Raw genomic sequence first — 21,566 nt, 5'->3', positions numbered from 1 at the left:
ATGAGCCTAAGGTATCATTTATACAATTCTTCCCACATATTTATTATATTTATGACTATTTACCTACTTAAGAATCCATGAAAATGTTTTTCAAAGTGTAGGTCCCAGACTGGTAGTATCAGTATCACCAGGAAACTGCATTCTAACAAGATCCTCAGCTTATTCCACCCACATTAAAGTTTGAGAAGCATGGCTCTAGATAGTGTGTAGGAGAATTGGGAATGGGTAAATGTTAACCCTAGAATTTTAAAGTTTTTTTTTTATTTATTTACTTGACAGAGGGATAGAGAGAGAGAGCACAAGTAGGCAGAGCAGCAGGTAGAGGGAGAGGGAGAAGCAGGCTCTCCATGGAGCAGAGAGCCCGACGTGGGGCTTGATCTGGGATCATGACCTGAGCTGAAGGCAGCCGCCTAACTGACTGAGCCACCCAGGCGAACCTAGAATTTTAATTCATTTCCATACTTACCTTATGGATATAACATTTACTTTCCAATGAAACAATTTTATGAGTAAACAGCTTCATGGATATAGCTTTTGGAATCAGACAAGAAAGGTGGCTGTACCTTTTTTTAAAAGTTATTAGAAAATGGTACTGTTTTGAGAATTCCAAGTTGCAGGTGCACAGCATTTCTGAATATATTTGAAATCTCAGCCTGCTATCTTCTACCAACACCCACTGTCACCAAGGGTGGTAACTTTCAAGTTCAAAACCTTTCTCATTTAACTTCCATTGATTCTACCCTGTGTTCTGTCTGCCAGTCAAAGTCATCCCTTGGGCGATATAGGTGGTAAACCAGGTGGTCCATTCATTCACTTAAACAGAAGTTGTTTGAAAACTACTGGAAGTGTTCCCATGTTTCTCCTCCACACATACTCAGAAAGGGATGTCATCCATATGCACAGCAGAGCTTTCTTCTGAGGGAAATTAAGAAATAATGATAACACTGCTTCTGAAGTTCTCATGCAACCTACTCCAAAGTATCATTATATAAATTTGCTATTAATAGAACAAAGACTTACTTTTAACAGAATGGAAGACTGGTAAGTAAAAAATTAAAATTGTAGTACAGTAAGAACATGATTTCAAGAAAGTATAAAAAAGATCTAGGGTGACAAAATGGCTTTTAAAAGCATATTTGGAGTAATAGAATGATCAAGGGAAAAGAGGTCTGCTTTTGGAGAAGATGACCTAATACTGGTTAATGGAAGATAAAAGTGGGAATGCTTTAATTCCTATTGGGTTTCTTGTAGGTCAAGGGGAATGATATTCCAACTACAAAGAATAAAACAAATAGAAATGAGAGGGAACTGGTGCCCTAGATGGGTAAAGAGATTACAAAGTCCCCAGCTCATCAAAATGAACTCTCTTGATCTAGACAAATTACATCTTAGGACACTAATAAAACTGGCACGTCAAATCACAAACTTCTCTGGGTGGACTGGAAGATTGGAAAAGTGCAGTTTTGATTTTCACAAGGAAAAAGAAGGTGTGGGAATGAAATTTTAATCTTCCAAACAGTTATTTAAGACTTGGCTAAAAAAAATGCAATGCAGGGAGAAACTACAGGTCTTCTTCAGCTAATGAAGTATTTTCAAAGAATAAGAGTCAGTTGACATAGGGGCTTTGGAAAGACAAACCATGTCACAGCCATTACCTGTTGTTAGATTGATAGAAAAAGCAAGCAAATATTTACATACCTGTTCCCAATTTTTTAACAAAATTAAATCTGTGTTTATCCTATAATTTGTCATCATGTTGAATTTCTGTACAGGACTGTTTGCTAAAAAGGGCAAAGACCATTCCCATAAAGTTCAAAGGTTTGTTTCAATATTTTCAGGTTATAACCTTAAGACTAGAATCTATTTGTCATAAGAAACATTCATTAGAATCCTTGTTGTAAAAAGAACATGTTTTCACTTCAGGTTGTAAACTGTATTTGTCTCTATGAGAAAAAGACAAACAACCTAACAGGAAAAAAAATGGCAATGAATAAAACAAATGGTGCACAAAAAAGGAAATATAAACCTTTCTATAATAATTTTTGATCCTGAAAAAAATTTATCCTCACTCAAAAGAAGAATACAAATTAAAATACAATGAGATGGCATCTTTTTTTCTAGCTTAGCAAAGATCAAAACGGTTGATGACACACTGAGTTGGCAAAGGTGTGTGGAAAAAACTCCTTCATATTACCAATTGGAGTACTCTGTGACGTGCAATTTGGCCATATTTACTAAAATAATAAGTGCCATCTTAACCCACCCATCTTATTTCTAGGAACTTATCCTATGGATATACTTGCAATGTGTGAGAGGGCATGAGTATAACATTCTACATTGTCATCTTATATCAGGGACAAAGCTTGAAAACAAATGAAATGGCCCTTAATTGGAATGCTGGTTAAATAAACTATGGTACAGCCTTAGGATACAAGAGTGCGCAAATGGAAAAAAATCAGAACACCCTTAAGGCGCTAATATAGAAAATAATTGTCAGTACATATCATTAAGTGGAAAAAACATGATGCAGAAACAGTGTTTATAGTATTCTACAAGATTTTTTTTTTTAAGAAGACAGGAAAAGGAAGAATATAAACATGGAAACACATCTCATCCTACCCTCAGAGTGCCATTAAAGAAACTGATACTCTGGCAAGGCTGTGGGGAGAGAAATGAGGTGGTTGAAAGATGGAGAAGCAAGGGAGTATTTGTGCCCTTTTATGCTCTGCATTTTGTACTGCAGAAAGGTACTATCTTCAATGAATAAATAAAATGATGTACACTTTCCAAGTTTGCCATGGGAAGATGAATTTATTATCTTTTGTAGTAATTAACCCAGTATGATCTTACTGATACACTACTAATTTATTGTGTATAAAAGGAATGTGAAGATTCTCTTAAAATTAAAAATAAAAATAAAGTGATATCTAAATGAAAACACATTTCCCGAAACACTACTTAACCATATCACAGGAAATACAATGTGATAATGTGTATTATATTCTACTGTACCCTATGCTACCTTATTCTATTTCATGCCACTCATTAAATTGATTTCATAACTCATCAATAGCTCACCAGCAACAAATTAAAAAATACTTCTCTAAATGATCTCTTCTTTATCCCTATGACCAAAGACCTCATCCAAGACCATGTTGCTTCTCAACTACCTCAATAACCTCCTGACCAGACTCCCTTTTTGGGTACTACATGCCTCAATTTGAGAGTTTGTAAGTTACTTCTCTTTAATGATTCCCACATCTCTCAAAGATAATGACTAAGTTCCTTGAAGCAGCATAGAAGCCTCACCAAAACTGGGCTACACTTCAACATCACTAAATTTGTTTTTCTTCCCACACTTCATGTCATTAATCACTTCCCTATCTTTGTTCTTGTTCCCTCTTCTCTCTAGAATCCTTTTCCTTTCCCTCACACACATTTCACTTTATCAATTCCTACTCATCTTTTAAAGATACAGATCAGGCACCATATCCTCCAGGAAGCTGTCTTGAGATCAGAGCTCCCAAACAATACAAAGTCAAAGTATCTTCTGGAGAGCTTATTATAATACAGGTTCTTGAGCTTCACTGACATCTATTCTGATTCAGGAGGTTTAAGGACAAGCTCAAGGGTCTGCATTTCTAACAAACTGCTAGGTGATGCTGCTGGTCTTGAGACCACACTTTAGTAGCTCTGCTGTGAACAATACTTTGGCTGGGCTGGGTATCACTCCTTCGAGCTATCACACCATTCTGTAAGTATACTTGCCACAGTGCAATGTAAATATTTCTGCACTGATTGCGTTTAGTAAACTGAGGTATTGTAAAGGAGCACTCCTTGCCACCCCAAGATGTGCCACTTTGACATGCAGATAATTTCATGCTGAAAACAATCAAGACCCAAAAGCCTCAGGCAGGACCTTTGACCTCTCCCCAAATGCCTAAAAGGATTTAGGTAGAGGACCTATTCCAGAAAGGAAATTACCACCATAAATAACTAGGTATGGTAGATAGGGAGGAACCTAGCAAGTCTGGTTTGACTGAAGTCCTCTCTAAGTGCCATTGTTTCTGGATGGCCCAGAAAACATTTCTTTACCAAACATTTACTCTGTCCATTCTTCTGTGAACTCTTTTCCTTCCCTTTGAAATCCCAGGCCCTCACTCCTTTTCCTTAGTTTAGAATGACATATATATTTTGCTTTGACGGAATCTCTTTGGAATCTCTCATGTTTATGTGGATTCTCTTCATGTATGTAATTAAATTTGATTTTCTCCTGTTAATGTGTCTCATGTCAATTTAATTCTTAGACCAGGCAGAAGAAACTTGAAGGGTGGAGAAAAATGTTTCCTCTCCAACAGTATATTCATACATCAGCTTGCCCCTAAGCAAATTAAGAATGAGAGTCACCTTAACATAGTAGGACATTGTAGTTAATAAATGGTTTGTTAGCTGAATAGAAATTTCATTAGCTTAGCCTCATGTCTTTCTCTGCCTAGAGGGGTTGATCAGGGATATATGCAAATAAAGTTGATGTGCATATCACTGATACATTTGATAAAGTCTGAAAATTAACGCTTATGGACAAAATGGAACAATATGAGCTGGATAGGAAATAAAGCAATTAGAGTTTGGTAACTAACTGAACAACTGCCAAAGGAAACTGAAGGTGGAATTGATGTCAAAATAGAGGTAAGGTTTTAGTGATGTGTTGCAGGGCTCTCTCTTAGAATTCAGGCTATTTGAGAAAAAAAATTTTTTTATAACATAGATGAAGTTATGGAAGGCAGACATGAAATCTGAAGTTTAAAAGAAACTAGAGATTGCAATACACTATATTATAGAATCAGGACCTGCAGATCACCTCCTCTCCATCTCTGCTATCAACTGGATTGATGGGTTAATTTATTAAGGTCTCAAACAGTTTGGGGTTAAAAATAGGTTTCCTTTCTGGGTGGGGGGCAGAGTGAGAGGGGAGAAAACTAGGAGGGCAGAGCAATCACAACTGAGGCGGGGGAGGCTGTAAGCAGAAGGTGACAATGTCAATGAAAATGTAGGAGCTCAAATCACCAGAGATGAACCAGAAACCAGACACAGAACAGTACTGCTAGTTACAGATGCTGCCTCCTGGGGTAGTATGTTTCTTGTGTATTCACTGCATTGGTCAGGACTGAATCAAGAAATGGGAGGCACTGGACCTAAGCTCCAGGCACCTTAGTGGATAAGTAAGATAAGCAGGGCAAGGGAAGGGGCTGATGGCCTTGTATCCAATTCCAAAAAAAAGCAGATGACACAGGAGCAGGATGGAGAAAAGGTCAACTAGAAGCAGCACATGTGAAAAGGAACTGGTGACTTGAGACACTAGTAAGTTTAGTGTGAGTCAACACTACGATACAAATATTGCTGGAGTAAGGAACTATGCAATGGTTAAAGGCATGGACTGTGCTGGATGACCTCAGTGGTATTTTGGTAGCTTAACAAGTGTCCATCCAGGGACTAAATTTCCCCTCTCTCCTTCTCATAGCATACCCATCTTTCTCAGAGTGGCAATCTTCAGACTGGGATATGCCCCTGGGGGTACACAAAGACTTTCTTAGGGATATGTGAGCATAGATGGTGTTCATGGAATCAGTTTCCAAATTCTCAGCTTCAACAAGGTTGAATGTATTCCTGTGGTACACAAACATCATACCAATTATCATTCTCACCTTTTGGTTAATGATAGTCCTCCAACTTTACAAAATAAAAGCATGCCTCTTCTGTTGTATCCCAATGGTACACTGTGCCCAAGATACATTTATGAAAAATCAAAATAAGATTCAAAATATTGATGACTGAAATTCTCTTTTAATCAAGGTACCCTATCAAGCACCTACTCATCCATTTCACTAATAAATTTCCAATAAAAATCTATTGATTATGTTTAACAATTACTTACCAGAATTTCTATATACTTAAGAAAATTGATTACTGTTAGGTGTATTTATTATTAATAATTATAGGTACAATGCAATTGTACCTATAGAATATTCTACCTATTGTAGAATAGGTACAATTCTACAATAATAGAATATTGTATTAGAATACAATTCTTTGGGGGAAGTAGAATGGAAATATAAAGAAAAAAGAAAAATGATATCAAACTTAAAGATGAGCTTGTTTTGTGTACTTTTTCAAGTGGCTGATGGTAGATATCATATTGCTATGGTATTTGGAGTCTACTGGATATATTCAAAAGAGTAATGTAACACTTTTTAAATGTCAATATTTACAATATGCCAGGGGAGAAAACAGACGTTAAGTTTAGAAAGTTCAGGAGGATACTCTGTTTTCTACACTATTTGGAGACTTTTCTAAGCAGAATGGTCTGCCTACCACTGTAATAGAGGATTTTGGGGAGCTTTCCTCTTTGGCTCAGCAGGGGAGAAAGAAAAGCACTCTTCTTTCCTCCCTCATGAAGTAAATAGGAAAAAAAAACATACCAGTTTCCTCTTAGGCAACAAAATCTTAGTCCTACTTGAATTCTCTGTTCCAGGAATTCCCAATTCAAGAAACTTCTCAAGTTTATAATCTTCTCCTTATATGGGCAATTTGGATGGGTGAACAATGAAAATCTCATGACTATCCCCAGTCTTTTTTGGATCGGTTTTCTGGTAGCAACTTACCCCTTTCTTTTGAAAGGGTGGTGTATTTGGCAAGCCTAATTTTTCTTCTTAGAGGCTCTTGTCAAAATTCCAGCTACACTAGGAAAGGTCCCATTCACCATCTTTTTCTATTATTTTAGGAATATGTGTTCTCACTGTAGTTGTACCTTAATCCAACAAGTCCCAGAGAAATTGGCCCAATTTTTCATTATTAATCAAGAGGCAAGTCAGGATAAGAAAGGTGAATTAAACAGTGTCATAAATCCAATAAGTGTCAGAGCTGGGATCCAAACTTGGGTCTTTTTTTTCTCTCCCCATTATCATGCTACCTCAACTAAGGAATTGTTTTTGGAGTTGAGAGGAGGGGTGAAAAGTAATAGATAAAATTATGATCCCCAGTGTTCCAAGAGAAAGGTCAATGCCTAATTCCATTAAAATATTGACTTCTCCACAAACCAACAATCTTTAAGATTTTATTGGAGCTGGAATTATAAATACCTTTGCCCAGAACCAGCCTAAATTCGGGGGTGGGGGGGTTAATTTCCAATAAACCTCTGTTGAGTTGCATGGTGAATGAGAATATTGTACCTTTTTGTCCAATAACTTTCTTTTTAAAAAAGATTTTATTTATTTATTTGTCAGAGAGAGAGCACAAGCAGGGGGAGCAGCAGGGGCAGAGGGAAAGGGAGAAGCAGGCTCCCCACTGAGCAGGGAACCTGATGCGGGACTCGATCTCAGGACACTAAGATCATGACCTGAGCCGAAGGCAGATGCTTAACCATCTGAGCTACCCAGGCATCCCCTTGTCCAATAACTTTTACCCACTATTTTTCAGGACTCATTCCATGGAAATATTGATGTACTTAATAGAAAACACTGAAACTATTTTTCTAGGAATGAGGATTAGACATAAAAGGTCAGTGTCCTCTTCTCTGTTCCTTGCCTTCCCAACACCACCTCTTAAAAATTAAAAACAAATAAATCAAATTAGATCTCTTATTCTAATTCTGAGCTAGTACAAATCTATCTAAGGGAGGAACTATTGGAATGCGAATAATCTCATTGTATGCGAATTACCTCCCTAACAGTGGACTAGATGACATTAACCTCCAAAAAGCTAATTATGTGAACAGTGACACACCCCTGACTGATTGAGGATCCACTGAGGAATCGAACTCAAAATCCAGTGCTCCTGATGACAGTCTCTGGAAGCATGGTAAGGACAGATTTTTTTCTCAGGAGTCTGAATTGACTCCTGATGCTGGGTTAGAGTCCAAGATTTTTTGTTTGAAAGCTACTAAGGGTGTAGAACATATTACATTCTCATTGAGATCTCATTTGCTTGAACTTCAGTTCTTTGGCATTTAAAGCACTCTCTCTCTGGCATTCTTACTTTGTTGTTGTTACTTTGGTTCCTCCCCCACGGTAAGTTCTCACTCTTCTCCCATCCAAGTACTAATCAGGCTCGACCCTGCTTAGCTTCCGAGATCAGACGCGATCGGGTGCATTCAGGGTGGTATGGCCGGAGACAAGTTCTCACTCTTCTGATTCTCTGACGAGAACAGCAGCTGTGGAGCTGTCCACTTCCCTTTTTGTTGGCATTTTTTTTTTTTTTTTTTTTTACTAAAGATAATTTGGAATTTCAATGGTCTTTTGGGGGAACCTCTGATCTCCCTACACTGGTTCATCTAGAACCTCTCCCCTCCCATGACCTCTGCTATTCTTTCCTTTTGTCACCTTTGATCTTTCTGTCAGCTCCCTTGAATTCTTTGATATGTTGCCTTTCAAAACCCTCTGTTCACCTCTGCCAACCATTCCCTGCCCACCCTGTCCCTCAGTTCATCTATGAGCTTTATGCTCCCTGCCCCCATGGGGAGCTCTCAAGAGACTTAGGAACCCCAAAAGTAATCTCTTGAAGCTGAAAAGACTACCTGGAAACAAACTGGATATTTTATATACTCAGATGGGCTTTGGAGACACCCAGATCGCCCTTTGCTACAGCTTTAGTCACTCACCCAAATTTTAGACCATGGCCTCCATAAGATTACCTATTAAGTCCAAAGAAAAGCCTAAAAGTCTCCTATGCAAATACTGTTGAAAACATTTAGCCTTCATATTGAACAGGAAACCTCAGCTTTTTTTTTTTTTTTTTTTTAAGATTTTATTTATTTGACAGAGAGAGACATAGCGAGAGAGGGAACACAAGCGGGGGGAGTGGGGAGAGGGAGAAGCAGGCTTCCTGCCAAGCAGGGAGCCCGATGCGGGGCTCGATCCCAGGACCCTGGGATCATGACCTGAGCTAAAGGCAGACGCCTAACGACTGAGCCACCCAGGCGCCCCTCAACTTGTTTTCATAATCGTTGCTAGTCTGCTACAAAATGCCAGTATATGACAGTTCACATTTATCTGCTCCCTGGTTTTTTCCATAAAACAAAGTTACTAATGGTTAAAAGGTATAAACAATATATATAAATGAAACTTCTAGAAACATTAAGGTCAAAGAGAAACAACTTTGTATGAAACATATACAAGGTGTGTAACAGCAGTGGTTTTGTTAAGTAAGAGAGTAATTTTGTCCTTAAGTGGAATGACTGATTGTTCCAGAAGGAAGATGAGGAAAAGTGTAGGACAAAATCTGAGTGGATATTGAAAGCTGTAGAAAGTTTGTGGAAAAGAAATTTTGTCTCATGTGATCACAGCTGACTATGATTGAGCGGGTTTATTTATAAGCTTTTTACAAATGAGCTTTAGTATCAACAGTATATTAATGCAAAACTAGAATTCATTTTTTTCTTCATTAAGATGACAAAATTTTCTCGGATTATTGATTTGTTCTTAATAAGAGCCTGTAAAAGCTTTTTATTTACCTTCTGAATAATTTAGGTAAGCAACAGTGATTATGTCTTATCAGAATAATTTCCTGTGTTTTATGTTGATTTTATCATATCCTTGATTATTTAAGAATCATCTCACTTTCTGGAGAGCCAGTCTTTCATAATCATGTTACCTCCTATGTTTATTTTTGAAATCTTTCCCTGTCACTTTGGTTAAGTAGGTAGTCAAACACTGTTTCAGTGACCCATGATCCTATTTAACCAGGGGTTCAAACCTTTTCATATTTTTGACAACCTTTGATATTTTGCCCTCCACAAATCAAACCCAAAATGAAATCTTGATCTCAAACTGATGTGAAAAATCTCTAGATTTGTTCTCTCACATTTGTTCTCTCTTAATATCTAAAAAAAATATGAATAGTTAGACTTATTTGATATGTTGAGTCAACATAAAAAAAGCATCATCAAACAAGAGATGCTTAACCTTCCAGAAGTTACATTTGTATGGGCCACATGTGATTAATGTAAATGTTTCAGTAATTACATCAAGTTACTAGAAATTAGTCAACGCCCTTGCTGTCCATGATATGACTTGGTTCTGCTTTGCCTAACAGACCACAGTATAATGTCGTCAGTGATAATTCCAGTTATTACTCGAAAATGTTGTAAGCCACAGAAATGACTGAATTCCTTTCAGTGAACTCTCATCAGATCTTTAACCATGGCTGTTTGAAGCCTTTTATCATTTACAGAGTTGTTTTACTCTGAGGCTCCCCTGAAAGTGCTTGTAATCAGCTAGAGGGCCAGAATGCTTGTCTTCAACAACAAGGGACTGTCTTGGAGACCCATGTAAAGGACTATTTCAGGTACTCTAGGGCACAAGCTTCTGCAGCTTTGCTTAAATAACTTTGACTGAATCAGGATTTCCAGAACTCCAGTGGAGAAGCTGATCGGTTTATGTAACTGCTAACCCGAGATCAAGCAAAATGACAATCAATAACGGAGAACTGATTCAACCAATGAAGAATCATTTGATTACGGCTTTTGTTTGGAATATTGCCGATGCTTCAGTGTTCTATTTTCTTGATATAAGGAACTCCTTTTTCTTTTCTCTTAAGCCATCTCTATCTCAGAGCAATTTAGTAGATTATACTTTTATAAACAGAAACGAAACATTTATCTTTTTCTCCCTACCTCCAGAATTCACAAACTCCTATTGAGTAAGTTTATTTTCCTGGCAATATGTTTATTTGCACAAATTCAATAAGAATCTGTATTTCTTGTAACAGGACATAATTGAGAAAATTGATTATATAACCAAAGTTTTGACTGGAATGTCATATTTGAGAATGATATACATAAAATCGGATATAACCAGATAGTTTTAAATAACTACAGTACACTTTTTGGAGACAATGTTTACAAAGCCCTCTTGAGAAAACCAGCCTGGCTTATGGGATGTCCAGTTTTTCAGGTAAATAGGGAAGGTCACTTCCTGGCAGGCCCAGGAAACCTTAGGATATTTTAAGGACTTCGACTGTAGAAAAAATCACCCCAATCTATAGGTACTGCTGGTAACATCTGATGGCAAGTTCTTGGCGTGGCTTCCTAATCTCGCGAAGCTTTTAAAAGTCAAATCTGAGATTCTTTATAAAAACTTACAGCAACACAAACTTTGAAAGGCCTGTGTAGTCAGCTGCTATCCTTGCTGCACTTACATAAATACAGCCCGGCTTTATTTTGTAAACAAGAATAATCTTACTGGGAGGTCCTTTGATCACATGGGACGTGACTATAGAGAAACCCAAATTATGTTTCAGTAGAAAACTGGAGCACGGTTACCAGATTCTAGTCCCATTCTTTGCCTTTGAACTCTTTTGTATTTCCCTGTAAACTACGTGATATTGTTACCGACCTGCAAATGGACTGTCTCACACATTTTGTTTGTCCTTACCAAATTTTCAAGTCTTTCAGTTTCCTTCGATATCTGACTACAACTCACCAAACTCATGTCTTCATTTTTTTTTTCTCCTCTTCTCCTGACTTGGCATCACTGAGAACTAAAAGCTAACTACCCAGATCCTTACTGAGATTCTAGATTGTCCTATAGCTGAACTTTCCTCTCAGACTCTAAAGAAACCCTGAGAGCTGAAGCTGGACATCTTGATATTGGCTTCAAAGGACTTGTTAGCACAGTGAATTATGTATGGACAACCTGCATGCCTGGAGCTGCGCCTATAAGGGCCACTCAGGAAGTTCACTGGAAGTCCCACAGCTTTTATGCTCTGTTCCAGGAAATAGCTATGACGGTGGACAATCTTATAAAACCTGGTATCTGTGCTGTCACCCCAAATACTCAAATAGTCATAAAATGGGGCACCTGGGTGGCTCAGATGGTTAAGCGTCTGCCTTCGGCTCAGGTCATGATCCCAGGGTCCTGGGATCGAGTCCCGCATCGGGCTCCCTGCTCCTTGGGAGCCTGCTTCTCCCTCTGCCTCTCTCTCTCTGTCTCTCATGAATAAATAAATAAAATCTTTAAAAAAAACAAAAACAAATAGTCATAAAATGGCCACTGCCATTGTCACTTCACCATCTAAAGACATCTCCAGCCCAACCTCTAGGAATCTTCTTCATTGGCCGCCCTCTGGACTTGGAAACTGGGTTTATACAAAGATGGCCTCGGCATTCTCCTTAAGGTTGACTAAAGGATTAGATGGGTTTCTTCCTGATTATAGGCCTGAATTCTCTTTTCTTAGTGCATGTACTTTAGAAAACTTTCAACTTAAATTCTTTATCTGCCTCTTTGAGAGGTAAGTCTTCTTTTTTTTTTTTTTAGTTTTATTATGTTATGTTAGTCACAATACATCATTGGTTTTTAATGTGGTGATCCACGATCCATTGTTTTCGTATAACACCCAGTGCTCCATGCAGTAGGTGCCCTCCTTAATACCCATCACTGGGCTAACCAATCCCCCCTCCCCCCTCCCCTCTAAAACCCTGTTTGTTTCTCAGAGTAAGTCTTCTACAACCTGGGAATGTCTTTCTCAAATACCTGGGAGCCACCGTATTGAAATGTAAATATCAGGAAGGCTAGCCTTGGCGCCCCATCTCAGTGGGGGTGGGGATAGTAACCTCCCTTCAGTAAGGGACAATTGGCAAACACGCAAGGCCAAATCACAGTGACCAACAGCCCCACCAGTGTCCCCCAGTACTTTAATACTAGCTCACCCCAGTGATTAAAATCTTTGCTGCCTTTTGATTCAATGGAGTTGACTTCAGTCTCTCTCTCCTATTTCAATAGTCTTGAATATAGTCTTCCTTGCCTATTATCTGGTGCCTTTTTTTTTTTTTTTTGACAACACTCACAGCAACATGAACACACAGAAGGGTTTGGATGCTCATGTACTTTATCATTCCGTCACTCCAGTTGTGTCCTTTGGTAGTTTTCTGTGTGGGTTTGTCATTATGGGCAACTAAGTTTCTTACATGGAAAAGAAGAGGCAGCAGAACAGTATGTCATGTTATTTATAGATGACAGAAGCAAAGTCATTCCTGAAGGGAAGAAGAAACCCTCCCTGTCTTCAATATGAAGATATTTCAGTCAGTAAGACTTAACATTATGTGTCCCCCCTCCTCATATTCTAATACAAAGTTTAGAAAGCAGTAGTTAGGCAGTTTTATGTCAGATAAATAGTATACCTACAGCTCATTATTGACAGCATTCATTAAAGATTAAAAACATAAGACCCTTTATAGAAATTCTAACTGGTCCCTCGTTCCTAGCATTCAATTATCATTTCTAAAATCTGAAATCAACATATTTTATGTCTAAATTGAGAGTACATTTGAAAATCTAAATTCAAAGGCATGCCTTCTAGTGGGCTGACTGAAGGGAAAGGTCTGTGATTATGCCTAATTTTCACCTTCTATATCACGATCTCATTGATTATGTTTCTCAGTTTGCTAAGGGTTCTGTGAGGTGATTTTCAAGATAAATACTGCTATTTGCAGGATTTCCTGAATAGGAATATTTCGGGAGTAAATTGCACAAGCCAAGCGATGTGCAGTCAATTTTCACTCCAGCATAAACAATGTATTCAAACAGAGCCCTTAAGGCTTTTTTTTATTTGGGTTTCATTACACAGCTAGCTGCATTTCATCAATAAGCATGAAGTGCCAAGCAGGCAAAACTGAGGCTCACAGAGGTATTACATATTTTTCTACCAGGTGCTCAGAGTTTGACTAGAGAAAACAAATGACCCAGATGTCAAGGCCTTAGGCTCTTTGTTTCAGAGGTAGCCATGGCCACCATGGACAGACAAAGACAATTTCTTTACATTTAGGAATTGGAGGCTCCTTGTGCATCTATTTTCTTTGCATTCATTCATTCATTCCTAAGAGCTTAGAAAGGAGTTTCTTTCTCTGTGTTAAAAAATGGGTATGTCCACAAAAGTGTTTGAAAACTATTTTTGGTTTTCAGTAGTTTAAAACCCATTTTCCCATCTTTCTTTAACTGAAAAAAGAAGTTTAATCTCTTTAAGTAGAGGGCTATAGCAGGCTGTACAGACTAAAATCACGTATCTTATAGTAGAAGAACTGTGAGCAATCTTAATAAATCATTTATTAGACAGTGAATTTAGATAGAAGCTAGACAAAGAGGGATAAAGGACTAGGTAAGTTAGTAAATTATTCACACAGGTCGCTATTTCCTGATAACAAGCTAGGGGTCAGAGAATTATGGCGAGAATATCTCAAGTCATCATATATATGATTTTACGATCTTTTTTGCCTTGGATATAGCCACAGAGAAGAAGAAAAAGGCTAAGGGAATATTTTTGAAATCTGCACTCCAGAGATGAGAAACTCAGAATATGCACAGAGGACTGAAGCCAAGGAATTTTACTGCCAGGGAAAAAGCAGCTGCCTCTCCCCTCAGTGATTTAGACCAAGCTGCAGGAGGCAAATATCATGACTCTCTGAAAGTACACACAGCAGTGAGAGTGGGGACTTGTAGCTTTGATAAAGCAAAGTGATTAACACAGCTGAGAGGAGCTTTCACTCTAAGCTGCAGGGACCTATTTGGCCTGGATGTATGGGCCATGGACAAACAAATGTCCAATGCAAGTTTTCCATATTTGGGAACCATTGTCAGTTGGGGGGGGGTGAGTGAGACTGGGACTAAAGTCACTTTGGTTGAGTCAACAGCATCCCTTTGTATCGAAGGATTTCGTTATCCTTCTTATCAACTGTATTCCATGTACAGAGATAGCTAATATTGAATATATTTTTTCTTTACGTAAATGAAGGAGCTCATTTTAACTAAAGATTATATTTAAAAGTAAAGGAGTGTGTTTTTACCTGTGAGTTACAGAAAGCTCCTTCTGATTGGGAACAAAGAGTTTATGGCCTTCCTCTTTATAATACTAAATCAAGAAATATTTAAGATTATGCTAGATCCAACAGAATCTGGCTGAGGTTATTGATTGTTGGACTAAGTAACTGTACTTCTTTGTTGAGAGTACTGACTACAGAAAAATGAGCATCTAGGAAATGCAGCTGCACTGGAGAATGCACCGCAGTCAAATACCATTAAGGACACTGTGCTAGCAAGGTGAAAACACTGAAGGCATTCCAGGACTGGTGGCTTCCCCAAATGATGATACGGCTTTGCCCTCACCCAGGCTTGTCCCTGTGACTACACCTAACCCAAATGCAGGGTGAGTGGTTCATCAGAAGCCAGGGCTTGGTGTCAAGACCTCTACTGTGTCACCACTGTGCTAGATGTGTTTTTCCTTGTCCTGTATACTTTCATAAAGCCAACTAAATTTGGTTTGCGTAAAGCCTACTGTGACTTGACTTTAATCGTCAGACTTGAACGGAAGACCATGCCACTGGATGAACAGCCTGGGTTTTGCAGTGGTGAAATGATGTCTATCTGCGATGTACATGGGATCATCTGTGCGCAGGGGCAGCTAACAGAACGGTGGATATACACATCAGGAAGAGGTAAGGTGAAAGTAGTGGAGTGCGCTTTGCAAATATAACTCATTTTAGTTGTTCCCAACCTCTCTCTTTCTCTCTCTCCCCTTAATCTCACTCAAGCCCATCTTTCCCACACTTGGACTTTCTCTTCTCTAGAATATCTTCACACTTAATTTTATCCTTGCCTTATCTCCCAGCAAAACAGCACCTACGTGGAGATAAAAAAACATGAGGTTGTGATAACCCTGAAAAGCAAGCAAATTGAAAAATCAGGGTCAGTGAACTAAAAGAAAAACTTTACTCAAGATGTTACTTAACTTACTTAGTCTGAAAGTGCCCATCCTTACATTAATCAAGAGGTTGAGATTTCAATTTAATTGGTTTATCTGATTAGCTGTTTAATGTTATTGGCCCAAAGGAGATGCAAAGCAGGGTATCAAGTTGGGCTAAGTCTTTGGAATATGCTCCTGGGAGGAAAGAGAAGATAGGGACAATCCATGTCTACAGGGACCCTAAAACGAGAAGATAGTGGCGTCCAATTGGCATGTTGGTCTAGAGCACTAGGTTTACCTGTGGCAACACATTACCATTCTGGGTGTCTCATTACCACCTTTATTCTTTTATTCAAAAATACAAGTACCCACCAGACACTGCGCCCTGAGATGGGGGTGTTCAGAAAGGAGGGGAATGAGGCAGGTAAGTAAGAAGATGCCCTCTGTATCCAAAGAAGAGTGTGATGAGGTACTCAGGTCTGTAAAATTTAAGTGTAAATCAATGTACAAAGGTTACAGGAAATGGACACAGAGGGTTTATAAGAAATCCTAAGAGGGTTTTTTATTCTACCTGGGGTATGGAAAAAAGTTTTGAAGAAGTAAAGACATTGAATTCAGTCTTGAAGGATATAGAAAAGTTCATCATGCCAACAAAGGAGAAAGAAGTAATTTAAGGAAGAGAGATCAAGAACACAGACATGGCATGAAACCACACACATATAAACATAACATATAATTTGTTGTAGTTAGGATATAAAGGGAGGTTGTTGGCAGAATAAAAGGATACAAAGGTAAACTGGAGTCAGTCTGAGAGAGTTTTCTAATATTTACTAAAGAGCCTATACTTTATTTGGTAGGCACCTAATCTCCTAAACAACTTTAGTTTTAGATAAGGAATCTACAAACATATATTGATTGCAATTGAAGTAGGGATGGGAAACAGGTCATAATAACAAAGATGATGAAGGCATTCTAGTGATAAGAGCTTAATGAATATGTTATTGCTAGTAAGTGCTGTAAGACAAAAAATGCTAGTCAATTTATTATTATTATTAACATAACAACGATGATTATGATAATGGATGAGAAACTTAGTTCAGTGATATTGCCATTTTTTGGAAAACAATATTTAAAGCAAAAAGTCCCTACCTTAATGTCAAATGGTTCCGTTTGATTCGGCTTATTGTAAATTTCCAACTGATTCCGAATAGGAGACAGCCACAGAAGCAGATGATTTAACTGCTCTTCCAGCTGCCCAAGGTCTTTTATGTGTGCCTCAATTTCTCCTTGTTTCTCAGGCAAATCTCTAGAAACCTGCAAGGAAAAAAAAGAGGAAAAGATTCCCATGGTTTAAATAAAAAAGCAAAAAATAAATATATTCTAAAGTTATTTGCTTTAAAATGTTACAGAAATTTACTGAATTTGGTATTTTACAGGAGGATACGGATTACTCACATGGGTTACATGTTAGGATTTAATTCACATATTACAATCATTTATTAATAGTCTTCCCCCAAATCCTATGCTTTAAAGACAATAAGCATTTTTTTTTCTTTTGGAAATTCAAAACACACACTCTCACAAATGCATACCCAACTCCAACCAATAAAAGTAAAGAAGTATATTCATTTACTAAGCATAATGATGTATTGCATACTAGATGCCAGACATTCTGCCTTTATACTTCCTTCTAACTTTCTTTTATGTTAAGGAAAATTGTACAAGGGAATTCTTTTATACGCAACATAAAATGGGAAGGTAGGCTATAGTTTGTGGGTCTAAGTATAATCAAGTAAAACAAAATAAGATGATCGGAATGAAAAGGAAAAAAAAAAGACATTTGGATTAGAGTAGAATATATCAGTATGATTATAGGCTATTTTTATTAAGGGCTTACAATGTGCCAAATACCATGTTAGGAAGTTTCACATTTACAGCTTTCTTTAATCCACCCAACAATCCTATGATACAGATACTATTCTTTTCCCCATTTTATAAATGGATGATGACACTGGGGTTGAGAAACATGAAATACCTTGGGAAGGAGTAGGATACTCTGTTCAATATTGTGAAGTCTAGAGTTAGGCTGCTTGGTTTAAATCTTAATTCTAGTTCTTTCCTAGCACTTGAGCCAAGTTTTCTTTAATTCTCAGTGCCTTCTATACAGAATGCAGACAGTGACCGTATCTGCTTCACAGGGTCACTATATGGATTAAATAAGGTAATTCATGTAAATAGCTGAGAGCAATATCCTGCATGATAGGGAATGACAATAAAGCCATTACATGTTAGTGATTATGGCTTGAGCTCAAAGTGTAAGTAGGGAGCCAGGATAAGCAAGAGTAAAGAATTTTTCTTCCTATTGTCAAGGGCCAAAACAGGCACACAGTAGTAAAGAATGGGAACCTGTAATGGCAACTCTTTATGATATGATTAATACTAATCTAATAATATAAATATAACATTACATTATAACATGAACACACATGCTACAACATACGTCTATTATAAGATAATATGTTATTATAGATAACATTTTAAAATTTTAATTCCAGTACAGTTAACACACCATGTTATATTAGTTTCAGGTGTACAATATAGTGATTCACCACTTCCCTACAACACCCAGTGCTCATCACAGCAAGTGCACTCCTTAATCCCCATCACCTGTTTCACCCATCCCCTGCTCACCTCCCCTCCGGTAACCATCAGTTTGTTCTCTACAGTTAAAGGTCTGTTTCTTGGTTTCTCTCTCTTTTTCTTTTGCTTGTTTGTTCTATTTCTTAGATTCTACATATGAGTGAAATCATACAAATCATATTTGTCTTTCTCTGACTTATTTTGCTTAGCACTATACTGTCTAGCTCCATCCACATCATTGCAAATGGCAAGATTTCATTCTTTTTCATGGCTGAATAATATTCCATTGTGTATTTTGTGTGTGTGTATACATACACACCACATCTACTTGTCCATTCACCTTTTCATGGACACTTGGGCTCTTCCATAATTTGGCTATTGTAAATAATGCTGTTATAAACATAGGAGTGCATGTATCCCTTTGAATTAGTGTTTTTGTATTTTTTGGGTAAATATTCAGTAGCGCAATTACTGGATTGTAGGATAGCTCTATTTTTAAGTTCTTTAGGAACCTCCATACTATTTGCCAGAGTGGCTGCATCTGTTTGCATTCCCACCAACCGTGCAAGAGGGCTCCTTTTTCTCCATATCTTCACCAATATTACAGAGAATATTTAAAAAGTAAACTAGATAAGTATATTAATATACTAGTGCATCATCTAAATAATGCCCCATACTTTGGACCATCTGCTTTAGATACTTTTGAAAGAACTAACTGAAGAACATTATGTTCCTTAATTGCACCCAAGAGGTATGAGGAGAAAGGGAGATACATTAATGGACAAAATAACTCATCAGTTGATTTACAGGAGAAGGAATTTTATATAAGCTCTGATTATATGTAAACAATATGTATTTTGAAACCTATAAAGGCATTTATATATATTGTGTAAAATGCATGGGTTAACATTTAGCCTGAGACTGACCTTAGGGTCCCACAACAATGTTTCCTTGGAATGCTAACTTTAAGATGATTGGGAAACATTGGGCCTGCATTGTTTGTTGTATAGAACTGTATCTGCTTTGGGAAAGCTGTGAATTGGAATACAACCTATGGCCTCCATGACTAAAAATGGTATAAAAGATGGAAAGGAAATAGAGCCTGTGACTTCTATTTATTTTTTTATTTTTAATTTTTTTTATGTTATGTTAATCACCATACATTACATCATTAGTTTTTGAGGTAGTGTTCCATGACTCATTGTTTGCGTATAACACCCAGTGCCCCATTCAGTACATGCCCTCTTTAATACCCATCACCAGGCTAACCCATCCCCCCAACCCCCTCCCCTCTATTTAAAGTGACCTGTGCAGACCTTGGTGTTCATCCCTGGCAGCCTTTCCCTCTGTGAGTAAGGAGTTAAAAAAAGCAACGTGTGCAGGGAGCATGCAATGCTTGTTCATGGATAATGAACTGTGATGCTGTTATCTGCTCTATTTGACTTGTATCCTGCTATAAAGTCAGGTAAACAAAGTATTAGGTAAAGGCCTATTTGTGTTTCGTGAGTTCTAACCCATAATGACATCTATGGTGATGGACAACGTATTTGTGTGTGCATGTCTGAGTGTTTGTGTGTCTGTGTGCGTGTGTGCATGTGCGTGTGTGTGTGAGAGAGAGAGAGTTGATATCACAAATGTAATTCCAGGTCTATAATACAGAATCTAATAATGCTTTCTACTTACCTTTTCCAGCATTTATAAGGAAGTTATGAGTTTATTTTTATCGGATTATTTTCTAGTCACAAGTACATGTGAAAAATACTTTATAGCTTCAACTTGTAGCGTCTAAAAGCCTCTACATTCTGAAGTTAATGGAAATAACAGCCATCATATTTTCTTAAAATCTCTAAAATTGAGCTATGAACTCATTTATATCTGATCACAAATAGGGTTCACATATCAGCACAGAAATCCAGGTAACTTTCAACTGAGATTGTTAGTCTTCTCACACTCGCAACCCATCCTTTCCTGGTTCTAGAGGTAGAACAATTCCAGATAGCAAACAGTTCAATGGGTGAGATTTGACTAATATCTGAAAAAAATAAATGATAGCTTATAATGAGATTGTGGGGCACGTGTAGTTTTCAGGTTAGTTATGACATCTGCACTGGGTATATCCTCACAGATCTTGTGCTTCCCACCATCATAGCATTTGCCTTATACTCTTTGTTATTTACATTGACTTCCCTCACTGAGCTTTGATTTCTGGATGAACTGAGTTCCTACACATGATAGGTTTTCAATAAATATCTGGTGAATGAAAGATAAACAATTTCAAAATTTAGGATTAATTTTTTTTCAATTTAAGAAGCAACACATGTCCAGAGTAGTCAACATAAAGAAGGTAATTTTATCCTCAAGTGAAATAGCCTTAATTAACAGACAAAGATATTAGTTGATTGGACTACATAAAAATGAGAGACTTTCGAATGGCAAAAAAAAAAAAAAAAAAAAAAAAATCCCCTAAAAACAAAGTCAAAGGACAAATGACAAATAGTGAAAAAAAATATCTGTGACATCTCAGATAAGGGACTAATTTTCCTAAAACATAAGAAAGCTTCTGCAAATTAATTTTAAAAAGGCCAAAAAGCCAGAGAAAAACTGGACAGAAGTTAAGGACAGTCCACAAAAAAGAAAACATAAATGGATTTTAAACATACATAAAGAAGCTAGACTTTGTTGTAATGAGAGATCCGAAAATCTGATCTATTGCACTGACAAATATCCAAGTCTGAAACACACTATGCTGCCAAGGTTGTGGAAAATACATGATTATATATGACCAGTGGGATAGACAAACTGTTGTACCCTTGTGGAAGACAATATGGCAATATCTACAAAATGCATGTAACCTTATATCCAGAATTTTGCTGCTAGGGATTTATCTTGTAGATGTATTTATGAAAGTAAAATCAATGCTTGGTGATGGTAGGGCAGATGGTGGATGGGGTAGAAGATTTTCACTATAGTTTTAAATTTTTGCAAAATATATTACCTTCACAGAGAAATAAATTAATTTAGAAAGGAAACCTACCAGCTTTTCTTCCTGCCAAAAATAATGGTGAGAATATATGTTAATAACAAATCATTATTAATAGGATGTAACACATCTAAAGCCACCAGTTCAAAATTGTGATTATTTTCCTATGACAACATAACTTAGTTAATGGTAGGGTAGCATTTGAGACCTTCTGACC

The 21,566-nt window shown here is 37.4% G+C and overlaps 1 protein-coding gene across 1 annotated transcript in view; it reads right to left on the bottom strand.

Annotated features, from left to right (window-relative positions):
* Positions 1-21,566, bottom strand: part of DMD (dystrophin) — a 1,845,074-nt gene that overhangs the window by 689,211 nt on the left and 1,134,297 nt on the right. The window contains exon 42 of the mRNA XM_081807964.1: positions 16,879-17,043. Coding sequence (XP_081664090.1) covers positions 16,879-17,043 — 165 coding nt within the window. The remainder of the gene's footprint in view (positions 1-16,878; positions 17,044-21,566) is intronic.

Source organism: Leptonychotes weddellii, chromosome X, assembly GCF_054177405.1.
Source record: "Leptonychotes weddellii isolate Sample4059 chromosome X, ASM5417740v2, whole genome shotgun sequence".
In the NCBI taxonomy this organism is placed as follows: domain Eukaryota; kingdom Metazoa; phylum Chordata; class Mammalia; order Carnivora; family Phocidae; genus Leptonychotes; species Leptonychotes weddellii.
The sequence above is the reverse complement of the archived record's forward strand: the minus strand, read 5'-3'. Positions and strand labels throughout refer to the sequence as shown.